Source organism: Crocuta crocuta, unplaced genomic scaffold (assembly GCF_008692635.1).
Source record: "Crocuta crocuta isolate KB4526 unplaced genomic scaffold, BGI_CrCroc_1.0 scaffold396, whole genome shotgun sequence".
Taxonomy (NCBI): Eukaryota; Metazoa; Chordata; class Mammalia; order Carnivora; family Hyaenidae; genus Crocuta; species Crocuta crocuta.
Window position 1 is genome coordinate 3,266,062 of NW_027533259.1, and position 16,716 is coordinate 3,282,777.

The 16,716-nt window shown below is 37.0% G+C and overlaps 1 protein-coding gene across 3 annotated transcripts in view; it reads right to left on the reverse strand.

Moving 5' to 3' along the window:
* FAM185A (family with sequence similarity 185 member A) overlaps positions 1-16,716 on the reverse strand; it is a 62,099-nt gene that overhangs the window by 19,300 nt on the left and 26,083 nt on the right. Inside the window, exons 5-6 of one of the 3 annotated variants that reach the window (XM_077746959.1) lie at positions 9,208-9,249; positions 2,518-2,613 (exon numbers count right to left, since the gene is read on the reverse strand). In XM_077746959.1, the coding sequence (XP_077603085.1) occupies positions 2,518-2,613; positions 9,208-9,249 (138 nt within the window). The remainder of the gene's footprint in view (positions 1-2,517; positions 2,614-9,207; positions 9,250-16,716) is intronic. The other 2 variants (XM_077746960.1, XM_077746961.1) reach the window with 2 other exon arrangements.

Sequence of the window (16,716 nt, forward strand, 5' to 3'; positions counted from 1 at the left end):
AAGGATTCCAGATGTCTTTACTAACCATTAAGGAACAGAATTCTGAATAATTTTCCATTACTCGAAAAAGATACTGTTCCCAAGTGTAATTAGAATTAAAAGACCTGACAGAAATTTTTGTTTCTGGTTATCTTTAAGCTTCATGCCAGTTCCAACAGGAAAAAACACAAAATTATAATTCTAATCAAATTTTGTTACATCATATATTTCTTCTATTGGTCAGTGGAGTAACATACAAATAATGCTCAAGAATATTTTAAGTGGATGAAGATAATAATGTTTTTGTTTGTTTTAATTTACCTTTTTGCCCATTCATATACAAAACAGGAAATAATTTTCATATAAGAGCTACTTGTTCAAAACTCTGTTTTTACTGTTATTAGTTACATTAAATTAGCAATGGTTTACATTTTTCTTTTTGGGCCTTCATAACAAAAGAATGCATTATATGACTTCTATGGCACCTACAAAATACCCTGAATGGCATTACTGAAGATCTCAGAAGTTTAGAGAGAACACAATATCATCCTATTTTAAAGGAAAAAAAAAGTGATCTTGTGAAATCAAATCACATCTGTGTGTTAGCAAAAAACTTTCTGTTTCAGGCCTTTGTGTTTATAGCTTTATTTTGACACTCTGACAAGAGAGCCTTGTTGGACAAAAACATATTAAACCAACATGACCAAAAAATTGCTAACAGCAGGAATAACTGGTTTCTGTGAGGAAGTATTTTCCTTGTTACACATATAGCCTTGTTCTGGCCAATATGCAAGATCTTCCAGATTTTATTTAAAAAAAATTTTTTTTTCAACTTTATTTTTTTTATTTCTAGGAGAGAGAGAGAGACAGCGTGAGCAGGGGAGGGTCAGAGAGAGAGGGAGTCACAGACTCTGAAACAGGCTCCAGGCTCTGAGCTGGCAGTCAGCACAGAGCCCGACGCGGGGCTTGAACCCACGAACTGCGAGATCATGACCCAAGCGAAAGTCGGATGCTTAACCGACTAAGCCACCCAGGCACCCCTAAAAATTTTTTTTAATGTTTATTTATTTTTGAGAGAAAAAGTGACAGAACATGAGAAGGGGAGGGGCAGAGAGAGAGAGGGAGACACAGAATCTGAAGCAGGCTCCAGGCTCTGAGCTGTCAGCACAGAGCCCGATGCAGAGCTTGAACTCATGAACCACAAGATCATGACCTGAACCCAAGCTGTATGTTTAACTGACTGAATCACCCAGATGCTCGTACTTAAATTTTTAACAGAGCTATGTTTCTCCGGGTAGCTGGGCTCAGTCAGTTAAGCATGTGACTTTTGATTTTGGCTCAGGTCATCATCTCATGGTTCATGAGATCCAGCCCTGCATCAGGCTCTGTGCTGATGGTGCAGAGCCAGCTTCGGATTCACTCTGTCTCTCTGTCCCTCCACTGCTTGTTCTTTCTCTCTCAAAATAAATAAATAAAGCTTTAAAACAAAAAACAAACAAGCATAAAATAAACAGAGCTAGGTGTCTCCAATTTCTGCACCCGGGACACTGCACCCCCATGGCCAAGTGATTTCAAGTATGAACCAACTGACACCATGTACACATAGACATGTATCCAGTTTTCACATGACTAAAAATGTAGTATTTTTAATGAAATACTTGGATTCTTAGAAGCTATTTGTGATAGAAATAAAGTTATATAAAGAGACATGTCATACAGTCTTAATACTTAAAGAGACTAAGTCAACAATCACGTTAGAGGGGCGCCTGGGTGGCTTAGTCGGTTAAGTGTCCAACTTTCGCTTAGGTCATGATCTCACGGTTCGGGGGTTCGAGCCCCGCGTCAGGCTCTGTGCTGACTGCCAGCTCAGAGCCTGGAGCCTGTTTCAGAGTCTGTGTCTCCCTCTCTCTGTGACCCTCCCCTGCTCACGCTGTCTCTCTCTCTCTCTCTCTCCTAGAAATAAATAAAACATTAAATAAAAAAATCATGTTAGAGGACCTTCCTAGTGATATCTTTATTTCAGGATCATACTTTGCAAAGAATTCCTCTAGAGTGATGAGCCAAGAAGGTCCTTTTACAGGAGGGTAGAAAAGCTTCCAAAAGAATGTATGGGAGCATTTTCACTCCAAAGGATATTCTATTTCAGACATAAAACCAAATTGAAAAACCCAAACACTAACAATTGCACAGGAACAGTCAATATACTGTAACAGTTTTGTTTGCACTACAAAGGGAATGGTAGTATTTGTGGCCATCTGTTTCAAATCAGTTTTTTTTTTCTTTTTAAAGATTTTGTTCTTAAGCAATCTCTGTATCCAACATAGGGCTTGAACTCACAACCCTGAGATCATGAGTCACATGCTCCACTGACTGAGCCAGCCAGACACCCCTCCAGTCAATCTTTAAATCAAGTTCTATTAGAAGAAATTTTCTTGAACTCATGATGTCAATATAGATCATTTGACCATCTGTTTCCTAAATGTTACATAAAACGTTCCGTACACCATATGTCAAAATAAAACATTCCACTTGGCTAACCTTTATGAGATTTTAACTCCACTTTCCCTAGTTGGCTGACATAAACATCTATTGCACCCTGATGAGTTGAGGCCTTCAGACATCCAGAGGATGAATCTAGGAAAAAAGAAAAACATAAATATAATTGTTCTTATTGTAGTAACCGAAATGATAAATTTGAAATAAAAGGCTCTGCTTCAGCATTAGGATAAGGCACTAAGAGTCTAGCAAGTTTCTGTATTTTCCTCATAATTATGCCATCTTTCACTTAAAAATGAAAACAGAATCAGAAATCTACAAATCTATACCTAGATAACTAACAAAAAAATCCCTATGTCTATAGTAACCTGCATAACATCGATAAACATGTTTATCTGCAACCTAATATATAGGAAGGACAGTATGCAAGCAGTGGATCCTTGACAACCAAGACTATTAAGCAGTATTGAAATATTTAGTTTATTCTCAACTTTCAATTTTAACTAAAGAATTTTATCTCATGTACAGACACATAGAAGTGGTAACTAAGTTAACAAAAATAAAAACTTTTGATATTTTCTCCTTTTAGCAAATTTGCTAGTGCTAAAAAAAAAGTAATGTAACAGTGAAAGATTACTCTAGATAAGACTTTGTTGCATTTCTTAGAGGGCAGAAATGGAAGAAAGGGGAGTCACTTAAAGAATGGGTGAAGCCTGTTTATATCTAAATATTTCTTTGCAAATTTTTGGAATTAAACAGACATTGTTAAGTCAGGAGAAGAAAATCATAACTAAGTGGTTCTGATTTGACACTCAAATTTCTCAGTCATCATTGACCCTAGTTTTCAGAAAACCAACATTTCAAGTTGAAGGGAAAGCTGACAAAGTTAAAGAAGTCAGAGAATGATGTTGAAAAGCCAGCACTAAGTAGCTTCTCTTCCTCCTTAACCATAGCAACTGAACCTTTAATTCACCTGCCCTGAGAAAGGCCAAAGCATATTTGTTTTAGAAAGACCTCTTTAAAAGCTTATTTTATCAGGAACTATACTACTTCAAAGTGGAAACAAAATAGGGAGTGTGGTGAAAATAATGCCAAAAATTACATTATACTTTTAATAAAACGTGAAGAAAAAACATTCATATACCAGACATTTTTCTTTCAAGTTTTAAAGGACCCCAAACAAAGAAAACAATTTGGGAATAAGCTGGTTAAAACCTGACCCAAGATAATTTATAATAATTATCTATAATCTATACTGAAAAATGTCCTTTATCAGACCCAATTTATTTAATTTTTAAGAATCAAAGGTAAACACTGATGCTAGGAAATTAAGCCACTAGTGATAAATGACAGAGAATAGTTGGGTAAAAAAAACTATCTCTCTCCTCAGATACCAACAGAAAACTCCTTTTTTATAACCTCTTACTACATCCAAGAAGAAGTCAAGTAAAAATATATTCTGGTTAAAAAAAATGTGGACTACATAATGTGTGTATTATCCCAGGTTGAGCAAAGTGAAATATCTGAAACAATAGTTTGATTTCTTGCTTTCTTTAAGGAGCTAAAAACACAAGATTTTCCTGAAGCTAATAAACGGTACTTTTCACTTCTCCCCCCATCCCAATGGGAAATAAACAACAGCTAAATAATTTTCTCATAAGCCACTGAGTAATTACATCCTTATGTTATCAGTCTTGAGCTCTGATAATGGCCCATTCCTTGGAGACTATTTAAAAAAACTAAAACTCAAGATATGTTTTCAAAAGAGAAAGCAAAAGTGATATTTAAAAAGTTACATAGCAAAACAAACACTAATTTTCTTTTGTTTTCTATAATACAAATGACTAGAAATAAAAATTAATTATCAAGAGTCATATTAAGGCTTTCTCTAAAAAATTTCGGTTTTTTTTGGAAATTCACATAATGGGGAAATATGACAGGTCTTAGAAGAAGCCTTAAGGGAAATACGCATTAGACGGTAGGTGATTAAGAAGTGAACAGAAATCATTATTCCAGATAGTGTTTGGAGTAAGAAGACTGTCACAGAGAGTCTTCTATCATCCTAATTTTGGACAAAGCTCTTGTTTGATCTGAGTTTTCCTGGAAAATTACAGACACAATTGGGAAAAACTGATATCAAGTACCATCTAGTCACTACACACAACCAAAAAAAAAAAAAAAAGAAAGCTATTTGTAATATACATTTAGCTAAGAGCAGAGAATAGCAACTATTTATAATTTATTACTAAAATTCCAAATTTTTATCATTTTCTTTCAGATAATGGGAGAATTCTCTCAAAATTGGTCAAACAGGTTCAGAAAGCTTTTCTGAATTTTTTATCACTTTACCTCAAGTTTCAACATGTAGATACTAAGGAACTACAATACAAAAGGTATTTCTTCATTTCTGCAACTTGATTTCTAAACTTCTAAAGCTGCACTGATCGCACAAACAAGGAAAAAATTTCATATATAGGATATAAAGGATTTGCAAAGGCAGAATTTTAAGGTCACTTCATGTAAAGCTTTCTAAATTAGTGTCCTGCCTACGTATTCGGCTCAGGTCATGATCTTACGGTTTGTGGGTTCGAGCCCGGCGTCAGTCTCTGTGCTGACAGTTGGCTCAGAGCGTGGAGCCTGTTTCAGATCTGTATCTCCCTCTCTCTCTGACTCTCTGACCCTCCCCTGCTCACGCTTTCTCTCTCTCTCTCTCACACACAAATAAATAAAAATATTTTAAAAAAAAAGGTTCTCTCTCCCACTCCCTTTGTCCCTCTCCCCTGCTCACGTTCTCTCACAGTCGAAAGAAAAAGAAAGGAAGGAAGGAAGGAAGGAAGGAAGGAAGGAAGGAAGGAAGGAAGGAAGGAAGGGAGAAAGAACGAACAAACGAACAGAGGGAGGGAGGAAGAGAGGAAGGAAGGAAGGACGAACAGGCAAGCCACAGACTGAGGGAAAATACAGAAAAACAATGTTACAAAGGAACGGGTAAAATTAAAAGACTGACAGGGCCACCTGAGTGGCTCAGCTGGTTGGGTGGCTGACTCTGGATTTCGGCTCAGGTCATGATCTCACGGTTTGTGAGTTCCGAGCTCTGTGTTTGGCTCTGCGCTGACAGCATGGAGCCTACCTGGGATTCTCTCTCTGCCCTTCTCCTGTACATGCATACAGGCATTCTCTTTTGCTCCCTCTCAAACAAATAAATAAACATCAAAAAAAAAAAAGACTGACAAAAATGCTGGTGAGGATGTAGAGCAACTAGAACTGTCATATACTGTAGGAAGGAGCGTAAAAGGGGACTTTGGAGGGAAAGTCCGGTAGTTTATCATACCTACTTAAATCAGCGATTCTATTTCTGTTTCTATATCTATATATTCCATATATATCTCCATAAAATGACTTGTCTAAGAACATTGATACCAGTTTTATTTATAATTGCCAAAAACTAGACATAGCCAAGGTATCCAACAACAGGAGAATGGGTAAACAAATTAAGCTTTCTGGTTACCTGCTTCCACTTTTGCACCCTCTGGTACATTACAAAACAACAGCTAGGTTGCTCTTTAAAAGAGTTATATATTACTTGCCTGCTAACACCTGTTGTAGCTAAAATTAAGTCCCAACTCTTACAATGTCTATAAGGCCCTATGATCTAGTCCTCATGTACCTCATCTTCCATACCTCTCCACAAGTTCTCCTTCTATATCTTGAAAATGATTGATTCATTCCTGGGTTACAGGGCTGGTTCAATATTCGCAAATCAATCAATGTGATACATCACATTTACAAAAGAAAAGATAAAAACCATATGATCCTGTCAATAGATGCAGAAAAAGCATTTGACAAAATACAGCATCCTTTCTTAAAAACACACGAGAAAGTTGGGATAGAAGGAACTTACTTAAACATCATAAAAGCCATTTATGAAAAGCCCACAGCTAATATCGTCCTCAATGGGGAAAAACTGACAGCTATCCCCCTGAGATTAGGAACACGACAGGGATGTCTACTCTCACCACTGTTGTTTAACACAGTGCTGGAAATCCTAACATCAGCCATCAGACAACAAAAGGAAATCAAAGGCATCAGAATTGGCAAAGAGGAAGTCAAACTTTCACTTCTCACAGATGACATGATACTCTAATGGAAAACCTGACTGACTCCACCAGAAGCCTATTAGAACTGATCCATGAATTCAGCAAAGTCACAGGGTACAAAATCAATGTACAGAAATTGGTTGCATTTTTATAAACCAATAATGAAGCAAAAGAAAGAAATCAAGAAGCTGATCCCATTCACAATTGCACAAAAAACCATAAAATACCTAGGAATAAACCTTACCAAAGAAATTGAAGAAGACACAAAGAAATGGAAAAACATTCCATGGACATGGATCAGAAGAATAAATAGTGTTAAAATGTCATTATTACCCAAAGCAATCTACACATTCAATGCAATCCCAATCAAAATTGCACCAGCATTCTTCTCAAAGCTAGAACAAATAATCCTAAAATTGGTATGGAACCACAAAAGACCCCGAATAGTCAAATATTGAAGAAGAAAACCAAAATGAGAGGCATCACAATCCCAGACTTTAGCCTCTACTACAAAGCCGTCATCATCAAGACAGTATGGTGTTAGCACAAAAACAGACACATAGACCAATGGAATAGAATAGAGAACCCAGAATTGGACCCATAAATGGATGGCCAATTAATCTTTGACAAAGCAAAAAAGAGTATCCAATGGATGGTGCTGGGAGAACTGGACAGCAACATGCAAAATATTATGAAACTAGATCATTTTCTTACATCATACACAAAAATAAACTCAAAATGGATGAAGGACCTGAATGTGAGACAGGAAACCATCAAAACCCTAGAGGAGAAAACAGGAAACAACCTCCTTGACCTCCACTGCAGCAATTTCTTACTTGACACATCTCCAAAGGCGAGGGAATTAAGAGCAAAAATGAACTATTGGGACCTTATCAAGATAAAAAGCTTCTGCACAGCAAAGGAAACAATCAATAAAACTAATAGGTAACTGACAGAATGGGAAAAGATAGTTGCAAATGACATATCAGACAAAGGGTTAATATCCAAAATCTATAAGGAACTCCCCAAACTCCACACCTGAAAAGCAAACAATCCAGTGAAGAGATGGGCAGAACATATGAATAGACACGTTTCCAAAGAGGACATCTAGATGGCCAATAGACACATGAAACAATGCTCAGCCTCCCTCATCATCAGGGAAATACAGATCAAAACCACACTGAAATACTACCTCATGCCCATCAGAGTGGCTAGAATGAGCATATCAGGAGACTATAGATGCTGGCGAGGATGTGGAGAAATGGGCATCCTCTTGTATTGTTGGTGGGAATGCAAAGTGTTGCAGCTGCTCTGCAAAACAGTGTGGAGGTTCCTCAAAAAATTAACAGTAGAACTCCCCTATGGCCCAGCAATAACACTGCTAGGAATTTACCCAAGGGATACAGGAGTGCTGATGCATAGGGGCACATGTACCCCAATGTTCATAGCAGTACTTTCAACAATAGTCAAATCATGGAAAGAGCCTAAATGTCCATCGACTGATGAATTGATCAAGAAGATGTGGTTTATCTATACAATGGAATACTACATGGCAATGAGAAAGAATGAAATCTGGCCATGTGTAGCAACGTGGATGGAACTGGAGGGTGTTATGCTAAGCAAAGTAAGTCAGGCAGAGAAGGACAGATACCATATGTTTTCGCTCATAAGTTGAACAGGAGAAACTTAACAGAGGACCATGGGGGAGGGGAAGGTGGAAAAAATAGTTGGGGAGAAGGAGGGAGGCAAACCATGAGACTCTTGAATATTGAGAACAAACTGAGGGCTGATGGGTGAGGGAGAGAGAGGAAGGGAGTTGATGGGCACGGAGGAGGGCACTTGTGGGGATGAGCACTGGGTGTTATATGGAAACCAACTTGACAATAAACTATAAAAGAAAAAAGGTACCATTAGCCACTATTAGTTGTGGCCTAGGATTAGAACAATAATTAATATGACAATTATTTACTGAATTTTTACCATATGTCAGACACTGTGCTAAAAAGTACTTTATAAGTATGATCTCACTTCTTATAATAACCCTCTATGATAGGTACTTAACTATATTTTCTATTTTTTTCAGATGTGAAAATTAAAGCACAGAGAAGTTAGGTAATTAGCCTATGTATAGAAAGTGGTGAAATTAGGGTCACCTGGATGGATCAGTCGGTTAAGTGTCCGACTCTTGATTTTGCTCAGGTCATGATCTCGTAGTTTCATAAATTTGAGCCCCACATAGGGCTCTGCCCTGGCAGTGTGGAGCTTGCTTGGGATTCCTCCCTCTCCCTCCCTTCCTCTCTCTCTCTCTCTCTCTGCTCCTCACCCACTCGACCTGTCTCTGTCTCCCTCAAATATATAAATAAACTTTAAAAAAGAAAGTGGTGAAATCAGAATTCTAACTTTATTCTTATTGATACCAAATCTATAATTATATATTATTTATAGGATGATGAGTCAATGAATTTTCAGGAATAATTTTACACATTCATACATTTGACTTCATATATTTGACTTGCATATCAGGAACCTATTAGGTTCATCAACTAAACTTCAGATTTTATATACCCTAATAAAGTAGCACAAATATAACTATTTTTAAAGGCATGGAGAATTTTCCAACTAGCAGCTTAGTACATACCTACTGTGATGTTACCCATGTTGCTTTGTAATGTTATATTACCTATAAAAGAGAAAGATAGACAATTTTATATGTTAGGAGTAATCTAAAAATGATCTGTAATATATGGTTTTCTAAAACATGGTTGGATATTCACAATATTATTTAATAACACTGTTATTGTTGTTGGCAATTTTTCTCAAAATTACTAATCTAATTAGCTGCAACTCTGAAGTGACCAGCTTTAGTCGTCTATACAAACTCTCTTCCAATATTCCACCTTAAGGTTCTCTAGCATAACTACAAAACAAACCACCATACTTTCTGGGAAACATGGGAGAAAAATAATGATACTTCTGTAATCCATAAATGGAAAAGTTGCTTAAATGTACTATGTATTTTTAACATAAACATCGCTGTATTTATCAGACCACTCAAAGCCAACTTTTAAGCCAAGTAACACTAAAATAATCTATGGTAAAAAAGTTATTACTGTTATTTTTCAGGCCATGACGCCATGTCTGTTAGATTAAAGTCGTTTCTGTGCCAAGAGTCAAAGACTTTGGGGCAGGAGTAATGAACACATTGAAGTATGACTAACAAAGAAAAAGCCTTCAGAGGTCTTTTGATGAAAATGTATTTTCCAGGAAAGTACAGGATATTGTAACTGCTTTTTGCAGTCCCCTTTCCCCAATACCAAATTTGCAGAGTTTTATTCATATACGTGTTTGTCTATAGACTTATTCCTAGACTCATACAACCTACATTTACTGTACTGAAAATGTAAGCAATGTTACCTCTTCTATCATAATTCCAAAACTACTAGCAGAGAAAAGGAATAACTTTTATCTCAGAAATAATCTACGGTAAGTGAACTCATTTAATTAATTTCTTGCATCCTGTAAATACTGACATGTGTCATCAGTACCTGAGAAAAAGCAAACAAATCACTTGATTTATCTGTCCAACAGTCAGATGTACTTTGACTGCAAAAATCAAAGAGTTTTATATTCCAGCATACTTCGTGTGAGGATATGAACAAGGAGCACATTTGTGCAGGGATAAAACTTGGTTTGTGTGGAGAAATTAAGCTCCTAAAATTATTTTCAAGTCTCAGTAAGTTATAAGGTTGTAAAGATCCTTTTAAATGTGTTATGTAAATATTATTTCATTGGGGTGTTCCAGACACTCTCTTCCAATTTTCAAACCCAGTAAATGCAGATTCACCATCACATGCAAACAGTGGCCAAAAATCATATAGCTTCTAAGATGGCTTTCAAAGATCCCTGCCTCTTGGTATTCAAGCCCTTGTATAATCTCTTCCCTTCAAGCATGGGTTGGATCTAATAATTTAACACAGAAAATAAGGCAAAAGTGATGGGATGTTGTTTCCAAGATTAGGTTACAAAGAGATTCTGGTTTCTGTCTTGGTAGCCCTTTCCTGCTCTGATGGAAGCCAGCTAGCCAACTGCCCAAGAAGCTCACTAGGAAGGAACTAAAAGAGGCCTCCAATGAACAGGGTCTGAACTCAATCCTGCCAGCGACCACGAGTGAGCTAGGAAGCAGACTGTCCCTTAATGGCACCTTCAAATGACCCCATAGCCCCAGGTAACAGCTTTGTAACAACCTCATAACAGGTCTTAAGACAATGGATCCAGTTAAACCACACCAATATTTCTGACTCATCCAAACTGTAAGATAATAAGTGTTTGTTGCTTTCAGCTGCTAAGTTTTGAGGTAATTTGTTACACAGGAAGAGGTAACTAGTCCAGATGTTGAAAGCTGAAAGAGGGGTGCTGCCATAGTAAATACTTAAAAATGTAGGAGTCGCTTTGGAACTTGGCACTGAAGCAGAAATTGGAAGGACTTTCAGGAACATGTTAGAGAAAGCCTAAATTACCTTGAACAGACTGTTAGTAGAAAGTTGGACGTTGAGCATCTTTCCACAAGGACTCAGAGGAAGCGAGGAAAATGTTTTTAGAAATTAGAAGGAGGACCCTTCATAAGTAGTTGTAGAAACTTAGCAACACCATCACCTTCAGTAATGTACAAAGTAAGAACTGTGCCTTAATGAACTGAGGGATTTAACTAAGATTTCTAAGCAGGTTAAGGTGTTATAAGTGCTACTTTTTTTTTTTTTTGCCACTTACTGTAAAACGCAAGAGAAGAAAGATAAACTAAAGAAAGAACTGTTAAACAAACAAAACCAGAACACAAATTGAAATTGAAAATTCTAAGCCACTCCAAACCATAAGAGACTCTTAACTATAGAGAACAAACTGAGGGTTACTGGAAGGGAGGTGGGGGGGATGGGCTACATGGGTGATGGGTATTAAGAAGGGCACTTGTGATGAGCACTGGGTGTTATATGTTAGTAATAAATCACTAAATTCTACTCCTGAAACCAATACTACACTGTATGTTAACTAACTTGAATTTAAATAAAATCTTGGAAGAATCTAAAAAAAAAAAGAAAGACAAAAAAGAAAATTCTCAGCCTCTCAAGATGGCAAAAGATGTTAAAGTTGGGAATAGCTTCCAAACAAAGTTTGAATCCAAGGGCACTGGCAGTACATGGCCTAAAACTGAAGCTGAGGGGTGACAGTAAAGACCACAGAAAGATCAAGAGTGGTACCTTATAATAATCAACTATACAAAAAGTCCTGTAAAAAGATTAAAGGTAGGTTTCACAGATCCTCTCAATCAACAGTCAATACACCAGAAAGCTTGAGTGCATTTTAGTTCAATATCTCTGCAGAAGCCCACATTTTGAAGAGATTCTTGGATGTGGCTTTTATCTAATGGAATAAACCCCAATGTGATTCACAGGAGGCGAACAAAATTTTTGAGAGAATAATAACAGCAAGTGCAATGCTAAACTGAACTGAAAGCAATAGTGACCATACAAAGTAAAAAGAGATCACTGGACCCCCAAAATTCTACTGTCAGGAAGCCAACTGGGAAAATCACTCAGATGCAAACATACTTCATGAAAAAGTAAAGATGACTCAGGAACAAAAGCACAGAGGGCAAAGCATGAAATGCTAAATAATTCTTCCCAGGCCTTGAGATATATATCAAGGAAATTCCAATATTTGCCCACCCAAATTTCAAAATCACTATGGAGCAGTGACCCCTTTATGCGTCTCATTTTCCTACTTTGGATCAGGAAAGTCTATAGCAATTATCCTATACCTGTCCCATGATTTTCTGTTGGGTGTGTAGGTAGGTTGTGGGAGAGGAGCAGTAAATATCTCTTTAGTTCACAGGTCTTCAGATTCAGAGAAACTGTTCTTGGAAAGTTGTACTTAAGTAAATACACCTGAGGAGTCTCATCTACACCATGACCTGATTTTGATGTAGAGATTCTGGACTCTGATGTGCATATGAGATGAGATGCTTAGGAAACTTAGAAGAAAGGAAGTATATTTTGTATGTGGGAAGGACATCTGGGGGAGGGGCCAGAAGACAGACTGGTCATGCAAAGCCTTACAGGATATCTGGGGAGATTTACACATGAAAAATTAAAAATTAGTATATATTAATGATTTTAAGCGACAGTCCTAAGTTAACAGTATGTATTAGGTGCCATGGCCATTCAGGGGAAAGACTAAAATGATCAGGCAGGGAGGAGGAGAATAGTCTTATTGGAGACATCACTAGGGCTGTGATTTGAAACATGGATAAAACTTAAATATGCTGAGGGGAAAATTTTTTCTGGGAATAAGAATAACATAAACAAAGGTAAAAAAGTAGAACTACACATGCAATGTTAAAATCATGCAAATCAGTTAAACGGAAGCAATTAGGCAAGTCTATGAGTATGGGGATCAGAGGCTCCTGGGTGGCTCAGTCAGTTAAGCATCAGACTTTGGCTCAGGTCATGATCTCATAGTTGGTGGGTTTGAGCCCCGTGTCGGGCTCTGTGCTGACAGCCAGCTCAGAGTCTGGAGCCTGCTTCAGATTCTATTCTTTATCTCTCTCTCTCTGACCCTCCGCTGCTCATGCTCTCTCTCTCTCTCAGAAATAAATATTAAAAATAAGAAATACTAAAAAAAAAAGAGGATAGGGATTATGTCTTTCTTATTTAGCATTATATTCTGAAAAGTTAGTACAGTGCCCAGTACATAATAAACATAATTTTTTAAACAAATGTTTAAATTTAGTTTGGAAAAACATGTGAAGAGCCAAATCTGTAGAAGAGCCATAGAGTACTACTAGTTTATTGACTTTATCCTAAATTGACAAAAGTCAGTGAAGAATTTCAAGATGGGTAACAACAAGAAAATCATGCTTTAGGGAGATTAATTTAGCGTGAGACAGTGAGGACTTCTACTCAATTCTCTTTATTGCTTCCACCTCCTGAACACTTCAAAAATAAGATGAAGTAGACCACTGATTAGTCTGATTATAACTATTAGTAAAGAACTGTAACAGTTTTAAAGTAAGTCCTTTAGCAAGTGAGTCCAGTTGCCTACTCAGGAAGGCAAAAGAGCTTTATTATCTTATGTTAGTCTTCAATTAAGGCTATAAAAATTTGCTATTTTTTAACACTTATTTTTGAGAGAAACAGAGAGACAGAGAGAGAGAGAAGGGGGGGTCAGAGAGAATGGGAGACACAGAAACCTAAGCAGGCTCCAGGCTCTGAGCTGTCAGTACAGAGCCCGATGCGGGGCTCGAACTCACAAATCGTGAGATCATGACCTGGGCCAAAGCCAGACATTCAACCAACTGAGCCACTCAGGTGCCCCCCAGAATTTGCAATTTTTAATGAAAATATGGTCTTTCTCAAAAAGCCAATCATTAGTGCTCATCATGAAAATAAAGTGATCTCAAAGAAAGTTATGGTTCTTACAGCTATATAAGACAGAAGTTTTAGATCTATTAAAGAATGAAGAGCTAGTTCATATTATAGTGGGACCTTAGAGTCTCAGGCTACATCTTTCTTGAATGTTAAAGAGCTCTGTACAATAAAAGCATAGTGGAAGGGAAAAACTGAAAATAAGGAATAATTATAAATATAAAGAATATTTAAAAATATTTTGTCAATGCTAACGGGTTTTAAGTTTATTTATTTTGAGAGAGACAGAGAGAGAGCGGCAGAGAGAGAGAGTGAGCAAACAGGGAAGGGGCAGAAAGAGAGAGAGAAAGAGAATCCCAAGCAGGCTCAGTGCTGTTAGCACAGAGCCCAATGTAGGGCTTGAACTCACAAAGTGCAAGGTCATAACTTGAGCTAAAGTCGAGAGTCGGACACTTAACTGATTGAGCTACCCAGGCGCCCCATGTCAATACAAAAGGCTTTTTAAAGCAATAAACAAAAAATGTATTTTTAACTCATATCAAAATCTACCCTAAATAGAAATATTCCAAAGTCATGAGAATATACAAAATGAACCTCTTACCTCAAATACTTTGTGGAATAAGGCAGAATATTTAAAAGGTCATAACCAAATGGGCATCACTAGCACAGTTTTCTATATTTTGGTTCCACCTATTTCATCTCCAACCACTAAAAACAAAAAACAAATCAACTACTTGAGTAGGGTAGATCTCTGTAAAAGGCTTCTTTGCAATAAAGGCACCATATGGTTTGTACTAACTAGGTGTGCTTACTCTACTTTCAAGTTATGTTAACTTCTCCAAAAACCCCAGTGTTTGAGAAAGTATATTGCTTGTCTCAGCTAGTAATTCTTCATTCTAGTATGGTCAGAAGGAAAAATAAGCTATCAAAAAAAACAAATCAACTACTTGAGTAGGGTAGATCTCTGTAAAAGGCTTCTTTGCAATAAAGGCACCATATGGTTTGTACTAACTAGGTGTGCTTACTCTACTTTCAAGTTATGTTAACTTCTCCAAAAACCCCAGTGTTTGAGAAAGTATATTGCTTGTCTCAGCTAGTAATTCTTCATTCTAGTATGGTCAGAAGGAAAAATAAGCTATCAATTAGAGATGAACATTAGTTTATTTTTCTTAACTAAAAGAAATGTGATTACTGTTTAAAAAGCACATATACTCAGTTTCCCAGGGGAATCCTTCCTTCCTTCCTTCCTTCCTTCTTTCCTTTCCTTTCCTTTCTTTTTTTCCTTCCTTCCTTCCTTCATTTTTTTAAAGAGCACATGCAGGCAGATTAGGGAGGGACAGAGAGAATCTTCAGCAGGCTGCATACCCAGCACAGAGCCTGATGTGAGACCGTGACCCAAGCCAAAATCAAGAGTCAGATGCTTAATCAACCAAGCCGGCCAGGCCAAACATTTAAAGAAGAGTTAATACCTATTCTTCTCAAACTGTTAAAAAAAAAAAAAGGAAGGAAAACCTACAAACTTATTCTACGAGGCCAGCATTATCTTGATTCCAAAACCAGACAAAGACCCGACAAAAAGGAGAATTATAGGCCAATATCCCTGACGAATATGGATGCAAAATTCTCAACAAGATACCAGCAAATCAAATTCTTTTAAGTACTTTAAAAGAATTACTCACCACAATCAAGTGGGATTTATTCCTGGGCTGCAAGGGTGGTTCAATATTTGCAATCAAGCAATGTGATACACCAAATTTATAAAAGAAAAGAAAAGAACTATATGATCCTCTCAACAGGTGCAGAAAAAGTATAGCATCCATTCTTGATATAAATCATCAACAAAGTAGGGATAGAAGGAACATGCCTCAACATCATAAAGGCCGTAACATGAAAGATGCACAGCTAATATAATTCTCAGTGAGGAAAAACTGAGAGCTTTTCCTCTACAGTCAGGAAAAAGACATTCTCATCATTGTTATTTAACACAGTACTGGAAGTCCTAGCCTCAGCAGTCAGACAAAGAAGAAAAAAGTCATCCCATTAGCAAGGAAGATGTCAAACCTTCACTATTCGCAGATGACACGATACTCTATGTAGAAAACCTGACACACTCCACCAAAACATTGTTAGAACTAATACATGAATTCAGTAAAGTTGCAGGATACAAAATCAACATATAGAAATGTTACATTTTGATGCACCAATAATGAAGCCACAGAAAGAGGAATCAAGGAATCGACTCCACTTACAACTACACCAACACCATAGGATACCTAGGAATTAACCTAACCAATGAGGTAAAAGATCTGTTCTGAAAATTACAGAACACTTATGAAAGAAATTGAAGAGGACACAAAGAAATGAAAAAACATTTTATGCTCATGGACTGGAAGAGCAAACATTGTTAAAATGTCTATACTACCCAAAGCAATCTACACATTTAATGGAATCCCTATCAAAATACCACCAGCACTTTTCAGAGAGTTAGAACAAATAATCCTAAAATTTGTTTGGAAGCACAAAAGACCCTATATAGCCAAAGCCATCCTGAAAAAGCAAAGCAAAGCTGGAGGCATCACAATTCAGAACTTCAAGCTATATTACAAAGCTGTAGTCATCAAGACAGCTTGGTAATGGCACAAAAACAGACACACAGATCAGTGGAACAGTATAGGAAGTCCAGAAATGGACTGACAACTGTATGGTTAACTAATCTTCAGCAAAGCAAG